Consider the following 24,151-nt stretch of genomic DNA (forward strand, 5'->3'; position numbering starts at 1 on the left):
AGAAACGCAGTCAGGCAAAAAGAGCGAAGGATTCCAATGTGTGGCTCACCACAGACGCATCCCCTGTAGGCTCTGCCGACTGATGTCAGTTACAGGCTACAAGCCTACGGCAATCACAGGACACTGATAGCCAATCCAACTCTGAGTTGAATACACGTGGGTTCAAAAGAGATGGGGCCCACGAAAGTACAAGCAGAGAAGTATAGCTATGATACCAGCAACATTAAATATTGTCCAGTGGGCTTAATTGGTGGTAACATTAATGGGCAAATTCAGAGCCGGGGCGGGGCCAGCCCAGCCTCCTCCTGGTTCCGACGGGCATGGATGGGCCTTCCCTTGGCGAGGGTTTTGCCTGGGCTCCGCCCACACGCTCCCTGTGCTGCGGGGGAAGAGGCATCACTTTATGCACAATGACGCGGGCAACAACTGTGGACAATCAGGGGCGATGGACCCTGGGACTGGAAGTCCCAACCAGGACGCTGCAGGCATTGTCTCAAGACGGGGTTCAGCAAAGAAAGGCGTCCTACTACTAGTAGAGGCAGTAGTAGTAGTAGTATAAGTTTCAATAGTAATCTTAGTAGTAATGGCGAGATTATCTTATTAATAATAATAATAATAATATTCTAATAATAACTATCATAATAATAACAGTACTACTACTAGTAGAGGCAACAGTATTATACGTTTAATTAGTAATAGTAATAATGGCGAGATTATTATTATTAATAATAGTAATAATAATAAAAATAATAATAATACTCTAATAATAACTATCATAATAATAACAGTACTACTACTAGTGGAGGCAACAGTATTATACGTTTCATTAGTAATAATGGGGAGATTATTAATATTAATATTATTAGCGATAATCATAATACCAGTTCTACTATTAGCATTGCTACTACCACTACTCAAGTACTACTTCTTCCACTCCAACATACCTGGTCTTCTGCAATAACAACTACTATGATGAACCATGCTTTCCTTCCGCACATTTTTTTATTTCGTTTTACAATATCATCCCTGATCCTGATATGAGTCAGCTCTTACAAGCGAGCCTTATGAAATCAGTTTCAATCACGCAATGTTCTATAACAGACGCAGGAGGGATGTTTTTTTAACGTCAGTTTAAGGACACCTGTAATTCTACTTTGAGGTAAAAGGCTAATTTCCAGTTCAGGTGGAACACTTACAACAAGCATGCCTTCTTTTTAAGTGCTCCTTGTTAATGAGGTGCGACTTGTATCACTTAGCACCTGCTGAAGGCCAGAATTAAAACATTCTCGAGGCTGAAACGAATGTCAAGTACACAACAGGTAGACCAGTTAGGCATGCCATCAGTTGGTGCATGACGGGCAGCGACTGCATCAAGCAACACCTAAACAATAGAGGTGCATCACTGCCTTTAACTGAAATGTACACATACTTGAAAATGGAGTAATTACTCTGTGAACCTATCACCTAGGGGGACATGTGGCTAGCGGGAGACATGTCCGCAAAATGAATACTTTGTAGGAAATTCACTACAACAACCAGAAAAGCCATCTGGAGATTTGACCAGGCTTTAATGTACATTTTAATTAGTCACTTTTGAAGCAAACCCAGCCCGAGAGTAACACGAATTTGTACAAAAACAAAGTAACAATTCAATAATTGTAAAAATGTAAGGAAAAAAGAAAAATCGAATCTCTGATAAAATGTAAAGAAAAAAAGTATGGAAAAAGTAAGAACACTTTTAATGGACATTTCATCATAAGAAAGCCCAGTTTCATAATGACCGGAGATATATCGACTTTTACCTTTTCTCCTGGAAAGCCAGACCTCCCCCTCAAATGTTTCGGAGAAATTGCCTTACTAAATTAAGTGGCATGCTATCTTCCCACGTATATTTGTCAAAATAGGACTAGGTTGAGATACATATTGTTAAGCGAGTTTATGTCATCTTCTTCCATTAGTAAAAGAAGGCAACATTGTTTCCAGTGACGCAGTCTGAAAACCTCACATTTATTTGTATTTTTGTACTTAATATTTTTTTATTTGTTTGTTTATTCACGAATGTCAGAGTAGCCAAAGAGCAAATTATTGTGACTTAAACCTTTTCCAATTCATTGCTTTTTTAAAGTATTGCAAGGAAGTCAAGATGAAAAGAAACTAAAGAAAAGGAGGAGGATGGGACCCGTGATCTCTCCAGTCCGTGTTTTTGTATTTTATACAGTTAGCGGCATGTGAAGTTGCAAGGTCAGGTGGCTTGAACTTTGCAGTTTTTTTAACTGCAGGCTTTGTGCAGTGTAAAGCAGCAAAGCTGCCTAAGTGGCAACTGTGAATCCTTTTCTGTTTATTGTGGATGGCAGCGGGAGGACTGCCGCTGCTTAGCAACTCTAGCTCATCAGAGACCTTCCCACAGCATGAGCCTAAGTCCCTCCACCCACCCTCACACTGTGCCTTGCTCCCTCCATGAGGCCCATTTTCTCTGTGGCAGTGCCCCCTTTTCTGCAGCAGTCTCTGGAGATTATTCCCCTACCCCCAGGACTCCTCTATCTCCCCTGCTCTTTCCATATCTCAGAATGCTGTCTCCAGCCTCAGGATGTCCCACCCTCAATGGGTGGGACATGCTTTGGCTGGAAATCAGCCCAATGTCCATCCTCCTCCAGCTGCCCCTAGATATAATGTCTTCTATCTTCCAACAAACCAGTGGTGTAGCAAAACCTTTTGGTGGTTGTGGCGGCCCCTGTGTTTGCTGAACGCAGTGGCAGCATGTTAGAGCGGGGGGAAGGGGCGCCACCCCAAAACTCGTGCCGCCCAGGGCATCCCCCATTGCTACACCACTGCAACAAACAGACCTTGGTCGCTACTCCATTAAATGTGCTGCAAGCTCACAGGACAGATTTGCTGCACAAAAGCAGAAATAAATATGTTTTGATTAATTCCATCCACCTTAATGCCTCTGAAGAGGTGCACTGTCTGTCTGTCATACAGTCTCTCATACTTGCTCCTGCAGTTTATGCAGAAATTGGTTCATAGTTACTCCTATGAAGTTCAGCATCTCCTTGAGTTAACACCCCCAGTGTATGAGTGGGGACATTGATGTAGATGCCCAGTCGGTTAATGCTTTGCATTCTCAGATGGCAGACACCATTGCCCCCCTATCAAATCCATAGTTGCCATCTCAGTGGCCAAATGTCAATCAACGCCCTGGTTCAATGAGGAGCGTAAAGAGCTTCTCAAACTATGTAAAAGAAGCTGGAGGTGTCATTACCTTCCCAAGGACAAATTCATCTATAAGAATGCCTTAAATAAATACAACCAAGCAATTAAGAAATTCAAATCAGACTCCCTCACAGCTCAAATTGATACCTCCCATAAGAAACTGGGTGAGCTATTTAAAATCAACAAAAAATGTACAGATCCAGGTGCCCTACTTCAGTCATTGATGACCTCGCCCAAGCTGTGTATCCAACTTTCAGATTTCTTTGATTCTAAAACAAAACCAATAGGAGACTCTTTTCAGTTGCCATACCCCATCTCTGCAGGCGAGTCTAGGGCAAGACATGAGGCCTTGCCTTCACTCAGTGACCACCTCCTTGCAAGAGTTTGCCCCAGTTTCTATGGAGGAATTTGCTCAGGCCCTGAACACATGCAAATCCGGCTCTCCTGATGATCCATGTACCCCCTACATTCTTGTTTCGAACTGCAAGGCAATAAACCCCACCTTAAAACAACTGCTAAACGTAGCTATACAGTGGGCCACTATTCCTAGTTGTTGCAAACAAGCAAAATGAATTCCTTTCTTAGCCATCAGCAGACAAATCCAATCTGTCCAATTTTGGACCCATTTCTTTGCTGCCGGCTTTTGCAAAGATACTGGAGAACCTTATAAACGGGCAACTTAATAGTTTTCTAAGGAGAAATAGGCTGCTACACCCCTCCAGTCAGGCTTCGCCTGGATTCAGCACAGAGACCATTCTGCTGGAGGTTGCGTACACTATTAGGCTGGCGGTGGATCAGGGAATCAGGTGGCCCTGATTTTCCTTGATCTATCTGCAGCTTTCAACACTATCTTGCACCCTCTACTATGACAGCGCCTAGATGACATTGATGTGAGTGGCCTCGCACTGGCATGGCTCTGTGCCTTCCTTGCAGGCATCTGTATGGATGGCTTCATTTACTTCAGACCCGAAACCTTTGGGTTTGGGGTACCCCAAGTATCTGTACTGAGTCCCACACTCTTCAATGTTTATATGACTACTTTGGTAACCCTGGTTGAGTCTTACGGAATACAAAGAGTTTCCTACGCCGATGATACACAACTGCTACTCAACCTAGATAAAAAAGGCCCAAATGTGCTGAGCTTTTTCAAGGCCTACATTTATACAGTGTTTCACTGGATGTGCACCAGCAACCTACAATGCAATGCCACCAAATCCAAAATATTGCTCTTCGAGACCCAGTTGTTGTTGAACAAGAACATTTTGCCCAAAGAAGTTTCCCCTCCACCAGCCCCTGCTGTGGTGGCCCGCAATTTGGGAGTGAAATTCGACAACTCAGCCACCTTCGCTCCCCAGGTAGCAAGTGTTTTTGGCTCCTGTTCTGGACTGCTAAAAAACTTTAAAAAGGTTCTCTACCTTCTTCCTATTCCGCAGGAGAAAACAGTGATCCAGGCCTGAACATCTCAAGGCTGTATTACACCAATTCCCTTTATTTGGACCTACCGGCTTATCTCCTGAGAAGACTGCAGTTGGTCAGAATGCTGCAGCACAACTTCTGCTGAGTCTTGCTAGGAGGACTCACATCGAACCTCACCTGAAAGAACTTCACTGGCTTCCCATCAAGGAGCGCGTGAGGTTTAAAGGACTTGTCATGACACACAAAGCCTTCTATCACTCTGGTCCTCAATACCTGTCAAAAAGGATTATCCCCTATAATCCATCTAGACCACTGCACTCCTCGAGCTCCCTTCTGGTAGCGAGTCCCAAATTTAGAATGAAAAGGTGGGGGGGCAACTCTTATTCCTACTCTTATTCCTACCTGGTACCCAAAGATTGGAATGCCCTCCGACAGCATCATCGGGCCCCAGAGGACATCTTGGTCGTCAAGCGCCCACTTAAAACCTGGCTTTTCAGTTTTGCATTCTAAACTCTATGACACTCAGAATCAGTACTTACAAGTAGCACCAGGAAACTCGATGAGTAGCTGTTGCACTCTACAAATCCCTAGATAGATAGACATATAGATAGCATGAGCATAGGTACAGCCATTGAAAGCTGTTTACTCTTTTGTATTGGACTATTCATGACAGAAATAAGGACATTCCCTAAGCACCAGATTATCCTCTCGCTGTGAAATGTGTCGAGCCAGCACTCCCCCTGATGCAGGCATATAATGTATGCCACCCAAAGGGTGGGTGTCTTTTATAGCATCCCCACTCATGTGGGTAGCTTTGAGAGGTGTCAAGTGAGGTCCCATGCCCTTTGTATTTCATGCACTCAGGACCCAGGCCCAGTCTCCTGAGGTGCATGCACAGTTAAAAGAGTGAGTGCTTTACATACCTGCCCTTGGGTATTGCAGTGACCCTTTGGCTCCCGGCTGAATCGAGAATCGGGAGGATCTTCAATCGCCACGATCCAAGGCTCCCCGAGGCTATTGTCATTGCTACCGGTCCTTCCCCGCCGCCGCAGCCTTTCAATCAGAGCGCGGCCGCTGTGGGGGGGGGGGACCGAGGGGAGCTGGGAACTACATCACCCAAGCTCCCTTGCGGCCCTGCTGAGGGAGAAGACGCGCCAGGAGGCGCTTTAAATCGCACGTCACCCCGGTGGAGCGGGGGATTTAAACTGTCCATTTTTACTGCTGCAATCTACCCTTTGGCTCCCGGCTGCATCGAGAATCGGGAGGATCTTTAATCGCCACGATCCAAGGCTCCCCGAGGCTATTGTCACCGCTACCGGTCCTTCCCCGCCGCCGCAGCCTTTCAATCAGAGCACGGCCGCTGTGGGGGGGGGACCGAGGGGAGCTGGGAACTACATCACCCAAGCTCCCTTGCGGCCCTGCTGAGGGAGAAGACGCGCCAGGAGGCGCTTTAAATAGCACGTCACCCCCTACGTCGCGGGAGCGCGCGGGAGCACCGGGCGAAGCCCGGGCAAAGGGCGGGCCCTCTACAGCCCTCAGAGGCCAGAGGAGGCTGGGCTGGGCCACCCCCTTAACTTTCTCTATACAACAAGATAAACTCTTCAACGGGTAAGAGAACATTGCTAACCTGATACCCATTTATCATTAAAGCATGAGGAAGACCATCAAAGCTACTAGGATGCCCACCCTACGCTCCAACACTAGGCAGAAGGCAGATACACCCCAGCCCTTACCTACACTGACAGCGATTGATAAGATGCTAAAACAAACTATAGGGGCAGTAGCCACGGCAATAGTTAATACTGAAAGGAGGCTCTCATTACCACTGACCATAACTATTCAAGAGTCAGGAGAGGACCTCTCAGTACTAGTAACGGATGTCCCGGATACAAACTTTTGTCTTACCTCCTCCCATGCGGAGCTTCCCTGCGCACAGGCACCCGCGGAGACCCCCAGAGGATCTGACAACACCCCGATAAACCTAAGTCCCGTGCACGTTATTGAAAAGGAAAGACCAAGTAATACAAACCAGAAAAAGTCTAAAGAAACCTGAGTAAACAACAAAAGAAAAGGGAGAAATCATACGGCGAATCTTAACTTAGTGGCACCAATAACTAATACCACACCTGGGATACCTTGTTGGGTGGCAAATATGGTAGCCGATTTAAAGGCAGACCTTGAAGAATCCGTCACTACCCACATTAAACCCCTGATATCAAAGATTGACAGATTAATATCCACAATAAATAACAGGGGGGTAGGAACATCTAGGTCCGTGGTACAAGATGAATTACCAGTCCAGGCTGGGCAGGTAAGGGGAATCCCTAATAACACTCATAAGGATAAGGCAGTACCAGTCGTCAATTCTTCCACAAATAAACCTAAGAAAGGCATTCAAACTACTACCCCAAAAAACAACAAAGCTCCCACACCCCTGATCCCTATTACCATCACCACGCCCCAAGTACACGTAAACCAGGGAAAGGGAAATCCTCCAGTTTCAAGTAGCGCAGCGGGCCCTAATATGAAGGTGAGCAAGATTACAACCAAAACTCCTCTACACAAAGATATAACTGAAAAAACAAAAACGGTTCACTTCCACACAATTAATCTTCCCCCGGAAGCTTTGCCCTTTGTCGTAGTACTGACAGGAGTCCCCCCCCTTAAGGAGGGGAAAAGAGAAACACACTTTGAATTAAAATTATGCTTTTTGACATTCCGTAAAGGAATTAAAACCTGGCTTTACAACACCTAATCTTCTGGTCTGACGTTCCTCCCACCCTCTATACCATTCAGTTTTCCTTAGCGCCGGGAAACCTCCGGGTAGCTGCGCGCTTAACAAATGTAATTATAAATAAATAAATAAATAAAATAAATAAATAAAAAACAAATGTGTACAGTGGCTAAGGGCCAATAGGCCTTTACCCCCAAATATCTCTGGTGAGATACTCGCTGTCAGAAGAGGGAGTGGATAGGGAAAGGTATAAAAACTCTAGCAGGGGACATTATAACGATTAACTTTAGAGACACAGCTGCAGTGAAGTATATATGTAATGCCCCGCTGAGTGGAACAAACACACAAATTTACCCGCTGCACCTATCATACTTTTACCCAATCATGCCTCAAAGACATATGCAGATAAATAGGGCTCCCATGACTAGAGACTATCATTTTGATCCCCAGTACAGAGCGCAACAATGGCAAACACCATGGCAGGGTACACCCATCTATGACCCTAGCATATCACAGTATGCTCATTGGAACAGGTTTTGCGTATTGGACGAGGTGGATTGACTCGCATATGCAGAAATTAGCATAACACAGCTGGATATGAGATCATTTGGAGAATGGCCCTTAGGGATAGGCAACATCACTCCCACCACCCCAGAAGAAAGTGGTAGTGGGAGGGTCAGTAGAGGGAACATCCTTGAACAACAGGGGGAGATAAAACACAAAGAACCTAAGGCCTTAATTAAATTAGCTAAGACGAATGCAGATTGTTCATTAAGAGAATTAGAAGGACCGAGAACGCTGGTGAATCAGGATAGCATCAGAATTGTATCGTGGAACGTTGCAGGTTTGGCGGCCAAATATGATTGCCAGGAATGGTGACAATATATAAACAAGTTTCAAATCATTTGCCTGCAAGAGACTTGGGCGGTCAACCCTAACCAGTACAGCATGGAGGGGTATAAATGCTTCTCTGTCCCCGCTGTGAGCCCGTCATCAGGGAGAGCGATTGGAGGACTACTAATATATGTAGACCTCCGTATACAAGGGGTTTGGTCAAATTATAACTGGGACTCACAAAATATGCAGGCGATAGGCTACCGCGCTAAAGGGACTAATATTTTAGTGTTAAACTGGTACAATGCGGTGGGATTAAACGGCAGAGGAAATGTAACAAAAGAATTAGACACCAGATTAGATGCACTAACATCACTAAATAAGTCAACAAGTATCCCTAGTATAATACTCACAGGAGATTTTAACTGTCACCTCTGTGAGAACCTGAGGCCACTGAACAAGGATTGGTCCCAGTGTACTGTGTTAAATGGACCACACTTTGCTCACACCTCTGAGGACTGGGAAATGGATAAGGTAACTAAAAGACACAATCTGGTCCACACTATGGCCCTGATAGTGTTAGGCAGCAATGGAGACCCTAACCCAACATTTAAGGGCAGAGGCTGCCACTCATATATAGACTTTATTATGGTCTTGCCCATACTCAAAAAAAGGATTAGTAGTATGGTAATAGAAATTAGTATATTCAGTGATCACAACCCTCTGGTCATTGAATTAAAAGGTCTCAATTGCAAGAAACCAGCAAGCAGAACAGACATAACAGAAAAGGCGGTGGACCAGGGGAGGAGGCTTAAGTGGGCCAAGACAGATGGAGACAAATTTTATAGAAGTCTAATAACTGCAGGGCAAAACGCAATAAATATATGCCTTGATTAAAGCTCTGAGGGAGGGATGGTGGTTAGCGCATTTGAGGAAATAGCACACCTCGTAGAATGCCTATTAAAAACATCCAAAGGAAGCAATACAGTACCTGTCTTGCGCTGGTTTGACCAAGATTGTATTAAGGCACATAATGACCTCAAACATAGCCTGAAGCAGCGCCCTAGAGACAACGCCAAAATAGCCCACTGTAGATTAAAATATAAAAAGGCTCTGAAATCTCGTAAACTAAGTCTACAAACACAAGCCTGGGAGGACCTAAGGGAGGCGGCTGAAAGAGGAGACATGTCAGGTTTCTGGAAAGTCATAAATACACCGTGCTTCCATGAACCCGACAAGCCCAAATTACTAAACGCCATCTTACCAGAACAATGGTACAATCACTTTCAAAGTCTCTATAACTATACAGGGAAATCCACTCACGATGAAGACCAGAGGCCAAAATTGACCACACGATTAGACTTTTCTATGGCAGAAGTGGAATCGGCTATTTTAGGGTTGACTAAAAATAAAGCCCCAGGCCCCGATGGTATACCCCCTGACCTTTATTTGAGCAACATAGAGTTGTGGGCGCCCATTCTAACGAGGGTCTTGAACGAGGCAGTTGTGGCAGGGCTGCCACGCTCCTGGTCATCGGCAACTATTGTTCCAATTTATAAAAAAGGGAATCGGGATGACCCACAATGCTACCACCCTATATCTATAATTGACGTGACAGCCAAGGTACTGGGTCGTGTTATTCTAAATCGTCTACAAGAATGGGCTGAGGACAATCAAATCCTCTCAGACATACAATATGGGTTCAGGGAGGGTAGATCTACGACCGACCAGTGTCTGAATTTATATCTTTTGACCGCCAAGTTTACCATTGCTAGTAAGGGGGCCATTTACATGGGGTTTATGGACCTTTCTGCGGCCTTCGATTGTGTAAATAGAGAAAAATTATGGGCTTTGATGATAAATATAGGAGTGGAACAGAAACTAGTGGATACCCTCAAGGACCTACACTGGAACACTTCAGCAACGGTCCGATATAACCAAGAGGGCAGCAAGACGGAACAATTTTTATGCACGAGTGGCGTGCGGCAGGGCTGTATTTTAGCGCCATTTTTATTTTCATTATATATTAATAACCTGGACAAAGAACTATCCAAACTGAGTGTGGATTCCCCCCAAATAGGACACCGTGCAGTGCCCGTGCTGCTTTACACGGACGACGCGGTGCTGCTAGCAAGAACACCTTTGGGGCTCCAGCAGCTGATTGACGGATTCGTTAACTTTATGGCTACACTCGACCTATCAGCTAACCTGGAAAAATCCTATGTCATGATAGCGGGAGATAGAGCAAATAGGAAATTCGTATACAAGATAGGCTCTCATAAATTATGCCAGGTCAAGTCTTTCTCCTATTTAGGTGTGTTATTTGATGAACATCTAATTTTCCAACCCCAAATGGAAAAGCATGCAGCAAAACCGGTGGCTTCATCGGGGGCTATAATGGGTTATGGGAGGAGACTTGGCAGATGGTCACCGGAACAAGTGCTCAACTTGTATAGGTCAATCTGCTGCGCTAAAGTAACCTACGGCTCAGAAGTGTGGGGTTTTTCAAACAAACATCTGCACCAGATTCAGATGGAGGAAAAAAAGTTCTTCAAAAGAATCTTGAAAGTGCCACAGAGTACTCCAGCCCATATAATACATGAAGAGTTGGGAGAGCCCTACATTGAGGACCGAATTAAGATCAGACCGCTTTTGTCCTGGATTAAAATCTGGACTAACCCAGAGGCAGGCCTTACTAGGCAAATTATTAAAGACTGCCTGAACCGTGACAGAGGGGGTCAAATTCCCTGGATAAACTACGTAAAGGATTCCTTGGATGCAATTGGCTGTAAAAACTTTTTTACAGCACCGGAAACCTTAAATACTCAGAATAAGTTAATGGTCAAAAAACTTTTTAAGGACAAGTCAGTTACTAATAGGGCTGTTGTTGAAAAGCGTAAATCTACAGTCTTGACCTATTGCTCATTGAAACAGTCACAGGGAATGGAACCATACCTCGCCGTGAAGTTTAATACACAGTATAGATTCTACATGACTCGTTTCAGACTTAATATGTTACACCATCTACTCTCTGTCCCTTCTGGTTTTACCCCATCATTTGAGTTGAAGGGTACCTGCGGCTGCGACGGTAGGTCTCCGCAGGATACCCTTAATTTTGTTTTGTTATGCCGTTTTTATTCTGTCCCTAGACATACGTTTTTAGTGGGGATCCTGAAGGAAGCTAAATTCAGACAAGCGAAAGCAGCATTAATGTTTTTGCAGGAAGCTCCGGATGCTCATACACTGTTCTGCATAGTAAGCTTTATCAAGGTGGCATTAAGGTTAAGGAACACTAGAGAAGCAAGTGACTGCATTGCCCTGTAATCAGAGTCTTATTTTTAGAACCCTTTTTAAATGAATGTAATACTTCTTGGCTTTTTAAAATCATTTTAAACGTGTTTTAAAAAAAATATATATTAAAAAAAAAAAATGTAATTGCTTATGTACTTTTATGGTGTCTTTTTAAGTGCCGAATAAAGAATTTAATTGAAAAATTGAATTGAGTGAGTGCTTTACATACCTGCCCTTGGGTATTGCAGTGATCAGAGGTTACAGGGCAGTGCCTGTGATGGTTACTGTTTGTCGTATGTGATGTTTGAAGACCACTAAGACTGGTACAATCCAAAGGGTTATCAAAGTTCTTCTTTGAGGCACTTGACTAACCAGTGTTAATGAAGTTCAGTGGTCAATGCGTGTTCTTGGATGGCAGTGGGTTACAACTCAGATGCAACATAACACATATTTTGAGATCTTCCTGAAGGAGATCTGACTATTTTCTGCGCTCTGTGCTCCTAGTGGTGCGGCCACTGCAAAAAGGCAGAGAATCTTTCTAAGTAGGTGCAATGCTTTATTGGCCCATCTGGTAAACTTTTTGTTTCAGTGAAACAAAGTCCCAAACTAGGGGCCTGATTCACAAAGGTAAACTTACAAGGTTGTGTAAGTATACTCTTTTTCAGTATGCGCAAAACTGTGATTAATAGTAACTTTATGACTGCGGGGATACAGCAGTTGGGCAGGGAATTCTGCACTTTAAAAGATAGGAAAGGCCTATCTTTTTATGTGTGGAGTTTTGATGGGTTTCTGATGGCAGAGCCAGCTGATGTCCTGTCATCAAAAACCCTGGGATTTCCCTTATTCTAAATGAGGTATGGGAACCACAAGGTTGGCGTGGCATAAGCACCTCAATTTACGCTGATGCTCCTGTTCTGCCGAAGTGTAAATGAAGCCTAATGTCTTTTCTTACAGATCAACACAATCTGGGTTATAATTGAGATGTAACCAAAAAAAGAGAAATGGTTAGCACTGTCTGGAGCCAAGCTATAACCCCATGCATTTTTATGATATTTGCATACTAGGCACGAGGACCGGCTTTAGGGTAGTGCGACCAGTGCAGCCGCACTGGGCGCTGACCTGTGGAGAGGACCCTGACCTCAGATGGGGGTGCTGTGTTTGGCAATAACTATTGATTGGAGAGATGAGGGGCACTGTTGCCCGGTGGTAGTGAGAGAATCTGAGGAGGTGGTCATGAGGTGTGGAGGCACCAATAATGGTTGTTGCATCAGGCTCTACCAGCGCTAGAGCCGGCTTTGCTAGGCACTAAACTTTCATACAATTGGTGGTCCTTTTGCCAATGCCAATGAGGGAATGGTTTGGGTTTTTCTAGTTGGCGTAGGCTTACTTCCGTTTGTTTAAATGTAGTCAGCAAAAGCTGCAGAGATGCTAGACAGAGAATGATGTTCTATCTAGTTTGACAGTCAGCTCTTAATGGCCTCCATTTAAAAAACATCTAAAATATGATTTCTTTGCCCTATGTGCCTGGCAGCAGCATGAGAAAGAGTTATGAAAGAAGCGGGTACAGGACTGTCCCCCTCTTGTTACTATGATAAATATGGAACCATATTTGTTGTACCTTCTTTCCCACTCACAAATATTTTGGGGAATTAGATTTAGGTTTGGCTCTGCTCACTGTTTGGTATCCTACCCTAGTATTGTTTACCATGATTCGTCTTTAGAGCCCTGCCTGTGTGATTCTTCAATGGCTCAGTCTCTCTTGTATTTCTATTTTTCTGTACGCTATATTCTGCTCCTCTGAGGCAATTTTTAGTTCCCTAACTGAGGCACTTGAACATCAGAATCTGTAGTCCCACCTTGTGTTACTTGCAGCTATTGCAAACTGAGCCTATATGCTTGATGGTACATGTAGGAAGGTGGATAACTGACTATATGGTTACCCCACTTTTTGCCTGGTGTTTTGCTGGTTTTCTTCTTGGTTGGCCTGGGACCCTGCTATTCAGGGCCCCAGTCTATCTGCTTTCTCTATAAAATGGACTCCATGTACTTTAGGTACATACCAGATTGGTTACTGGGTCACCCTTGTGAGCCCCTGTATAGTGTACCATAGGTACCCAGGGCATAGGTGCACTCTAGGCCTACCAGGGGCTGCAGCATGTATTGTGCCACCCCTGGTTTGCCTTCCAAACTTCATATAGCCTGGGTAAGGTGGTGTAATCACCCCTTACTTAGATATAGTATACCTATATCTATATATACATATAGACACGTATACACATATAAGTCACTCCTATGGCAGGCCTTAACAATCCTGGAGGCAGAGTGCTTGGTTTTACGTGAGATGGTGCCATAGCATGAGCTGAGCCCCTCTGCAGCTTTTGGAACCATCTCTTATAGCTGGTCTATGATATAGCCATACCATATACTCTTAAGTGCAGTATAATCCTCGCGGTTAATGCGAACTTTGGTTTGGCTTTATCAAAACATGTTGTGTAATGTGTCAAACACTTTGGAATACTACCCCCCCCCCCCCCCCACCAGTCCTGGTGGCGGGGGTAGTATTCCACCCTTCTGGAGGGAGAAGACATGTAGTTACTGGTTTACCCAGTTAAAGTTAAACAGAGCCTCAGCATCACAAAATGGATGCTGCTGCCTCAGACATGAGTCTGACCTCCTGTTGCTGGACGAAACTCCGGCAGGGAAGACTTGGACAATAGGTTTCCTGCCCAGGAAGGTGCCAGCACCTCCTCAGACAGGCTTTAGTGTATTGGGGCAGGGAGGGCTGCATTCAGTGAATGCTTTCCAGACACTGCCTGGGGCACACAAGGTGCTCCATGCATTTCCCAGCTCAAACCGGTTGCTGGGGCACTCTGCCCCAGCTCTGGCGCGAAACTGGACATAGGGAAAGGGGTGTAACCATCCCCTTCCCAGGTCCACCCATAGGAGGGACCTTAAGGGTAGTCCAGCCCCTAAACTTAGTATAAGTATAGGGGCCCAGTCACTAGGAGTTTAGATTACCCTGGACGAAACTCTGAAACATAAATCCTGGACCTTCGACATTCCATTTCGACTAGAAGACGGAAGACATCTCCCTTGTGGTCAAGAAGTGACCAACCTGATCAAACAGGCACCAACAGCAACTTTGCCAGTCTGCATTTTCGAGGCTCCCGCCAGAACCCGAAGAATCTGCGACACAGGACATGGACTTCCAGACATCTCTGACCCCGACCTTCACTTACAGCAAAGCTGAGACCCATGGCAGACACGAGAGATGTGGGACTGGAACTCCTGGACATCCTGCATTTTTCAAGCTGCATTCACTTAACGAGGTAACTTGAAGTTGTGCATTGGGGTGCTTGAAGCCCCAGACCCAAGCGCCATTTGCATCAAAGCTCAGATGCCCTCAATCCACGAGTTACCTGTGGGCCCCGCTTTTTCATTTCAGCTCGATGCGTCTTCGCGGTTCCTGGTCCGTTGGCTAGTGAGCCCCCCGAAGACTTTCCTTTACATCTAACTTACTTTCCTGGTTGCTCCAGGATTGCTCCAATTTCCCTACAAAGGAGAAGCTCCTCAGACCTTCTTGGTTTGCTCCAAAGCCAATCTCGACATCCTGCGTGGGTTGCGTTTGCCAAGGCTATTTGGGTCCAGTTTGGATACCGACGCTACAGTCAACTAGATCCTTCATGGGACAGCTCGAATCCAGCTCCTGGTCGTCGTCAACACCTCCTTATCCTCGTGGCTGAAGAGACAAACTTCACATGTTCACCTGAAATCACCTGACATCTGGTAGCCTCTTCCTATCGCCGCCCTGGTCACTGGCAAGTGACCAAGACTCTGTCTCTTCTGCTTTCAGGATCTACAGATCTTCGATCCACCCGGACACTTTTCCTCTGCAGCACTTCTTTGCAGCTCTCCATTGAAAACGACGACGAAACCCGACACGAAAGGACACTTATGCACCCGGCTTCCCTGGGTGAGGTAACACGAGTACTCCAGTGCTCCTATGGGTCTTGACTCTCGAAGTGTCCTAGTTTAAAAGGGTTCCATCATAGTCCTTCTGGAATTGTCCTTATATTGTAGATTTGTAACTTCTTTGTTTTCCATAGAAAGTCAATGGTAACCCGCAGCTGTGTTTAGACATTGCACGCGTCTCCTGTGGGCCTCCAACTTCCCAACCTATGGTTGTTTAGAGTAGCCCCTGCGATTCCACAGGCCCATCCCTCCTTTCTAATTCTCTTGTGGATCTTTTACCACTATTTTAGTATATGGTTTGTGAGGCCCCTAGGGCATAACGTATACTGTGCAACTTATCGTATAGTGATTGAGTAACTTGTATTGTACTTTTACCTCTGACCTCATAAAGAGTGCAGAGGGGTTGTGTTTAGAATAAATACATATATATTTGATATATACCTTGTGTGGCATGCTTTCATTTGGTACTCAAGGGATTATAATTGGTAAAAGAACTTGCTTAATACGCTCTCTGAAGTCTTAGCCTGATGACTGCTGGTCAATGCTACCACTAGGATAGCTTTCTATAAGGTTAATTTTACAACCATCATCAATAAGGATCGATTAGACTGGTTCAAGGTGCCCACTAGAGCTAGTGGACATCATATGCCAGGCTAACTTCTCACAGTACACAATTGTTTATCCGCTGCATTTCGACTGAGAAAGCTAGTGAGGAAATAAACCTCTGCCCCTGTACCACTCGTGGCAAAGGTTGCCCAACCAGTGAAGAGCATTCTTCCTGTCTTTTGCACACAGCATGTTTTCGCTTACCTGTGTGTTTATTCACACACAGCATTTTTTGGTATATGTACCTTTGTACTTCTGATAATGATGAAATATGACCTTAAAAGCCCTTTGTTACACAGCTGTTTTTATCCGCATCTCGCACTTTCTTGATATAGGCTTACTTTGTTTTGTTGACAATCTTGCCTTATGTCTTTGTATGGTGTGAAGACAGGGCTTTGTTACATCTCTCCTTGTAGCATTTTTGTTGCTTATGCATGACATAATAAAGTGTGCCATGAGATCTAATAATTGTTATTTTAATCTTTTTATGGATTTTACTTGTTTTTAAATTGTGTCTGAATTGTTGCCTTTTGTGGTGTATCTTAGGTATAATGAATAAATATTTCTTGAAACTTGAACATTGTATCTAGATTGCTTTAGTTATGATCTGTCTGCCCTAATCCAAAGTTTCTTGGCGAATTTAGGGACAAGGTTGGTTGGCTGAGTACCCATGCAACAGTCCATGAAGAATTGGAATTGGAATGGAGTCTCACTTAAGTCGCAAGTCAGGGTTAGGGTGCTAAAGGCAAATTTACAAAATTCTAAGTGTCCAAACTAAAGGAAATTCCAGGTCCTGGTATACATGGCACAATCAGTAGAAGGGGCACTGTAAGTGGTCAAATATCTTTGAAGGGGCATTAGGTGTTATCAAGTATGGGCAAAGTATTGTGGGGTACAAAACTTCAAGGGCATTTGGAAACAGGCCAGTGACTGACCAGATTTTCGATTGCTGGCATCAGGGCACCCATGGGATGCATGGATTCCATGAGATAGAACTGGGAACTGGGATTTAGGAAAAGTAGTCTACCACACAGTTAAATGCACTTGACTCCAGAAAGGTCAGGGTTTGACAGACTGTTCAAACGGCTCCAGAACTAGCGTAACCAGTTTCAGCCAAACTAATAACAGCGTAATAATTGAGTAGAAGAAGGAAAACAAACACCAGGTTCGTCAGGTGATTGATCAGAGCATATATGAGCTCCATACTGTTAAGAATATTGTCAAGAATGGAATATGGCAGCCATGTAAGTTGCAAACTCAACTCACTTTACGGTCACTGGAAACGTCTCTACAGTTTCTTGAATTCTGGTCACGTAGTTGCAGTTCTGTTGACACTCTCTAACTGGGTGCAAGATCTGTATGGCTCATGGGATCACACTCACAAAAAGTACTGTACACAAGGCTGACCTCCTTCTTGGTCAGAAGCCTGCTCTTCGCTGCTCACTTGGCAGTACAGCCTTACTTTCTGTGAAATTGTTCACAAACGGGGGGCTTCTCCAGGGTCTAGGTATGGCCCTGACTTTGAGGGGGAAAACAGCAGCAGGGAGGGGCTTTTGTATGGCAAATGTGTTCTCTGGGCTAGCACATAGAGTGCCCTCGAAGTCAAGAAAACATACAAGCTATTTGGTAAAAGTATTTGTCCTACTTGGGGGACATTAGTGGTGAGCCAGACACACGAAAGTATGAACCTGATTTTAAATTCAAAGCAACTCACCAATCAGGAGGAAGTGTGTGTTATTTATTGGTCATGTTCTTTAACAGTTTCCCATGTGGCTTGCAGGGGGCTAACTTGTCCAACCCAGTCATGGTGTCTTTCTTTATTAGAGGCATACAGCTGTCGAGAAACTTCCCTTGTTAATGGTTTTCATACAGTAGAACACATGAAAGAGGAAAGGGCAGGTGTCAGTACAGTGGAGTAAAACTGACTGTGTGTGTGTGTGGAATGTACATTCTCTCCAACCCCTTGGATAGCTACAGTATGGGGGCATTAAGTGTGGAACACAGGAAATGCACGTTTTTACATCCAAAGAAATTGAAGGCACCGTGTAGTGGAACCACCATCTTGTCCAGAATCAAAGCTGTATCCTTTAGAGAAAACAGTCACCATACATATGCTCTCCAGGTGCCACATATAGAAAACATATAACAGTACCCACACACAAAATACACAATATATGGAAGGCATAGCACTAGATATGGGTAACACAAAGGATTTTACAGGGAAAAGGCCTTCTGCTCAAGGGTACCAGTAAAAAATGCATTTGATCCATGACTACAATTAGCCAGTAGATCCTATTCTCCACTTCTGGAGATTAAGCAAAATCATGGACTACCTCCCACTAAACTCAACTATTTTATAGTCCAAGGGAAGAAAATAGAATGTAGGGCAATAAATATGCGCATGGCAGAATAGCACAGCCTTCCATTGCAGTGCAAAGACCTTTCACAGACCATTCATTCCAAAGGAACCCCTCCATAGGCAGACTGGTAAATCGAATGCAGGTCAGTATAAAGGAAATACTATGTGGCCTGACCTACAATGTAACTGACACGTTCTACAAGCAATGGATGAAGGAGGTTGATTCAGAGCAATCAGTGGCTGACTAGTAACCAATCGGCGGTCTCCAGGCCGCTCTGTTTTGGTAAGCCACAATATTTTGGTTCTAAAACATATGGATGGGAATTGTTTTTTGGAACGGACGCCTACAACATGCCCCTATCAAATAGTGATTTCTTATCCATTTCTAAACCTATTTTAGGAGTTGGCAAAACATTACTCACTCCTAAAGTCTGTTTAGCACTTTGCTATAAGCATTTTTTCAGTTTCATGTTGAAGTCAGATTTTCTTTGGCTTATGTGCTGAAAGAAAGTTTGGAAAGGGTAGAGATGAAATTAAAAACAATGTATGTAAAATGCTTGCAGGCAACAAAACGTCCTTTGTCTAGAATTACACAGAACGACAGAAAACCTCATGAGCTATAGGCATTTATGTAAGAATTCTTCCCTTTAAATGACTCCTATTCCTGCATACACAAAAGTACTTACATGAGGGCCTATAAACGAAAAATAGTAAAGCTACTCTAGTAGTAGAACTCCCACCAACATGTGCAGATGTAACGCTAGTGGGAATTCACAAACATTGCCTGTAGTTGAAAGCAAGTATGCATTGAAAGTATACTAGCTGTCCACTGCTGGGAACCAATTGCGTACCGCTGGGACTGTCATGTGACATATTCACTGAGCTCCCATTTCCACAATTAGGAATTTTACACATTGGGGAAATACATCCCAGTATGCAATTGCCCATTTTTGGTCTTAATCTTTTCTCCTCATAGAAAAAAAAAACATTTTCCCCCATGGAGAAACCCCTTCCATTTCACTTGCTCTAAGTCTGGAAGGGATCTGTTCCGCTTCTCACCCTGGAAGCTGTATTACTCAAGCCCTTTGCTGGTGTAAATCTCCGACAGTGTCCAGGGAGAGAATGGGTTGGATTGGAGTTTATAAGTGAGTTTGTGGGTGTTCACGAACTTTCAAGCCACTATATGCCTTGATCTGCCCACTTCCCACAAGTTACATTGGATTTACTCCGGCAGGCTATTAAATATTCTTGGTGGAGAAATCTGCAGTAGTAATACAATTTACGCCTGTGAATTAGTGACCAGGATAAATTGAGCCATTTTAGAAGTGAACTTAAGTTTACAGCTGAAAAGGACTCTGAGAATCAGGACCTAAGTGAATCAGTTACTTTTAAAATATAAACAAATGGACCAAAGGAAAGTTCACCTAGGAAATTAGATCATAATGGCCTACATCCGGGGAGTAGTGCAGGTCCCTGAAGCCCCTGTGGCTTGGGGGTGGGGAGGAACCCCCTCAGAGGGCCCAATAACCTATAAGAGCTTAAGACTCCTTAGCACACGTTTTATAGTTCAAGTAGTATACATGTGTTTCCACCATACATTAATCATACATTCATAAATAATTCAGATCCTTTTTAGTCAGGGTTGTTGTTGGTGTTGTTTAATTTCTGGAGACGTCACAGCCAACACGTGTTTCGTCGCTAAGGGAATGTAACCCACGACTTTCTCAAGGCTATTCTCCTTATTGTCGCTTTTTAGTTGTTGAGGTGATAATTCCAACCCTCAAGGGGTTCTGTTTGGGGACTTTGTTCGTGGCGTGTGTTTTCTTAAGTTGTATGCTTCATACATACGGCAGAGGGGACAAAGGTCAAAGAACGAGAGCTACAGCGAAAGCTGCCCATCTGAAAACCAACACACTGGTTACAACTTAAGAAAACGCACCACACGAACAAAGTCCCCAAACAGAACCCCTTGAGGGTTGGAATTATCACCTCAACAACTAAAACACGACAATAAGGAGAATAGCCTTGAGAAGTCGTGGGTTACATTCCCTTAGCGATGAAACACGTGTTGGCTGTGACGTCTCCAGAAATTAAACAACACCAACGACAACCCTGACTAAAAAGGATCTGAGTTATTTATGAATGTATAATTGATGTATGGTGGAAACACATGTATACTACTTGAACTATAAAACGTGTGCAAAGGAGTCTTAAGCTTTGTTAGGCTCTAGCCTAACCTAGAAGAGGGAGTGTGGTTCTCTTCTCCTGGTAGCACCGTCTTAAGAAATATCCATTTAGAATTACATAAGGTGAATTTTCCCTTGTGGCGCCAAAACCTAGAAAAATACCACCAGCCGAGCCCAATAACCTATAAGAGCTTTCATTCATGCCAGGGCCATTGATTATCTGTGAAGTTTGGGAGGCTCAGAGTCCCTCTAAGCACCTTCTGCAGGGGAGGCCCATCATTTTGTGTTACACCATTGACTTACACCTATTAGGAAACATAATTTGCTACTTATAGTACACAGTAGACATTACATTTCTTTTTTCTATATTAGTTACACATACCAACACCAAGGCACATGTGCCGGATAGCCCGGATAGTACTTAGGACAACGTTTTCGCTGTGAGACTGCAAAAGCCGAGTTAGGTACTGCATGCTGTTCGTTGAAGCCACTGTGTCTCTTATGTCGTAAGGGCTTTGTACCAGTAAACTCAGTCCCATAATTCCAATAAGATGCAGCTTGTGCGACTGACAGCCAAGAAACTCCACTAACAGGTTTACACCTAGAGGACAAAAGGGGAAAGAGTGAATGCTTGTTGTTGCAGGGTACTGAATTCTCCCAACTGCATGGTCATCATCCTGGAAAATAAGACTTGAATTGATTGGTGAGAATATTTCTCTTTTTTAGGAAAAGATGACTTTTCCCAATTTCTGCAATGATTTCTAGTTTGCCTTTATTTCACTATTTCTTCTATTTAAGGTTGGCCAAAAATTTACCATATCCAACATTCATATTAAACATCAGTATTTATTCTTATTTAACATCAGTGTTAATTAAATTTTCAAACTAAATTGGCTATCCATTATTTCAGGGATCAGCAGTTGTTTTATAACTATTAAAAAAAAAATCATCTGCAATGCTTTCCTCTGACCGTTATAAACTTTCTGCTTAGGCAAGGGTAAGTGGGTAGAACTCAACGACGGAGATGCGTTCCACCCAGTGGTTCGAAGTGTCATCATAGACAGCAAAAGCATACTCTGAGCTGATTAATCCACCTGATTCATAGCTACGTCTACCCTATTTTATGTTGCACCTGGTGACCTGAGAAGTAGGCTAAAATGCAGATGTTTGCTCTCTGTTCTCTTAAAGCGGTCCCTCACATCTGCCTGACACTGACGTCCACCATGATTGCCTTTGAGTTGCCACAACTGACATCTCTGTTGAACAGTCATGGATATCTGTATGTGAACCTGTGTCACTGATATAGAACTTTGTTCAGGGCAAAAATGCGTGTCATGAAAGTTTTTCGAATGGACCCTCATTTTGAGTTACCCATAATCTCTGATGGCTGGATGATGATAATTACTGGGCTCATCAAGATTAACAGTAACATTCGGTAAGAAATTGGAAAAAAACTCAGAATCTGAGGCATTAAATCAGTTATTTATCATTCCTTAGTGGCCTCTTAGGGTCCAACGCTTGATGTGACTTTGTTTTCTGAACTCCAGAGATACAACTCGAACTGGTTCGGGTGTCTCTCGGGGTTGGAATTACGAACCCAATAATGGGCAACTCGTCATGAGGGCCATTGTCTGGGGCAAGCCACGAAAAACCTCCAATGACCCAGTAAAAGGCTTAGCAATATATGGCAACATTTAAAACCCTAATTACTGAGCGGCTGACTCATAAAGGTCCTCAGCTCTTGTGGCAGAGGCCCGGCAGTCATGGCGAGGGGCCCACACTCGTGTCAGGGTTCCGGTAATGAGTAACTGCAGTACGGAGGTCCCGCCACGAGTGCGGAGGCTCTTTGTGAATCAGGCTTTGAGTATTTGCAAAGTTACTTCATAAGAATCAGGGGCTAGTGATATGAATGTCCTTATCATGTTCTATGTTTACTTCTACAGTTAGGCATGTTGTATATTTACTAATTCAGTGAGACAAACAAAATATTCACCAGCCTATAAACACCTCTGTGAAATATCCTTGGTAAAAACTGAATAGAACAAGTAGCAAAACATTCATCCTGTGGAGATGGATTATATAGGTGAGTCAACCATTAACATGCTGTTCTTTGTGAGCCTGACTGTGCCTGGCACAGCCCTCATTGCCCTTGCAGCTGACAACTGAAATGAATCTCAGTGAGCAGTGTAGCATTCTTCCCAACCCCGGAGCAGGTAACAGACCATGCCACACACAGAGCTTTAGTTTGCACGTCTTTATTCTTTCGGGTGCAACCGTTAAATGAACACACTGCATCACAAATGCTATTAACCACACCCAGCCACACCCAACAGATTACATAATACTTGTAAGGAGTCCACCGAGGACCACCAGAGCCCTCGTACATTCAAACACAGGACACAACATCTTTGTCTTTGTTAAATAAAACGTACAAACAAATATATACACATATTTACATCATAACTCCTTGCGGAGTCGTCAAGGTGCTTGCACCAGTCTTCTAGATCTAGTTGTACGAGGTAGAGCAGGGGTGTCATCATCTGGCATCGCTGGAGAAGACTCCGATGCTTGAATTAGGCACTCATGTGGACTAGCCTCACTCGTGAAGCCTGGAGCCTACAAAAATCCAGGCAAATGCTTAAAGCTTGACGAGTCTCTGGTTATGGATTTTCCAGGTCATTGGGCAGTTACCAAATCTCATTTGCTCTCCACAACTCTTAGCCGTTCAGCATCAAATGGAGTATCAGTCTTGCGAGTCTGTTTTTGTCTGACAAGAACTCAGTCTCCTTTCTCGAAGACTATGTCTTCAGCGCATCATGCTCTTCACGCAAGCCTTCATTTTGCATTTGTGAGAGGTGTCAGTGACACTAATCTCATCGGGGTCTATTGACCGACTGGGTGTCCATTGTGTTATCTTCATTCCAAGAGCTCTACCGAACAGCAAGGTGGCAGGACTTTCTCTTATTGTGGGATGAAGAGTGGAAGGGTAGGTATGGATGGCTGAGCATGAAGCTGACTTGAGGTGGATTTCTTCAAATGATTAAGAATGTTTTTAAACTCTCTGCTATTGAAGGATGGACAGTTGTCAGATTGGCGAATGGAAGGAACACCCCATGCTGCAAACATGTCATCCAGCCTTTTAATGACTTTGTCATATGTGGTTGATGATAAGTTCTCCCCTGGAGGAAAACGTGAGTACTCATCGACAAGTACCATGAGATGATGTCCATTGTTCAGGGGTCCTAAGAAGTCAACCGCAATCCTATCCCAGGCCTGCTTTGGGAGATCAGACATATTCAGTGGGTGCGGAGTCATATTGGGAGACAGACAGTTGCACAGAGGACAAGCTTTCAGTTCCCTTTCAACTCATTCATCAAGGCGCAGGAACCACACTTATCCCTGAGGGCTCTTTTAGTGGCAGCAATGCTACAATGTCCTTTGTGTGCCAGTTCAATAACTTGTTGCCTCAAGCTTTCAGGGTTAACTATTCTTATCCCTTTAGTATGATACTGTTATGTGTAACAGAAAGTTCTTCCCTCACAT

The 24,151-nt window shown here is 44.0% G+C and overlaps 1 protein-coding gene across 1 annotated transcript in view; it reads right to left on the reverse strand.

Annotated features, from left to right (window-relative positions):
• The window catches only part of LOC147673844 (uncharacterized), a 413,651-nt gene that overhangs the window by 246,950 nt on the left and 142,550 nt on the right, over window positions 1-24,151 (reverse strand). Inside the window, exon 4 of the mRNA XM_086947727.1 lies at window positions 20,991-21,209. Within this exon, the coding sequence (XP_086803853.1) occupies window positions 20,991-21,209 (219 nt within the window). The remainder of the gene's footprint in view (window positions 1-20,990; window positions 21,210-24,151) is intronic.

The sequence above is a fragment of the Lissotriton vulgaris genome, chromosome 12 (genome assembly GCF_964263255.1).
Source record: "Lissotriton vulgaris chromosome 12, aLisVul1.2, whole genome shotgun sequence".
NCBI classification, from domain to species: domain Eukaryota; kingdom Metazoa; phylum Chordata; class Amphibia; order Caudata; family Salamandridae; genus Lissotriton; species Lissotriton vulgaris.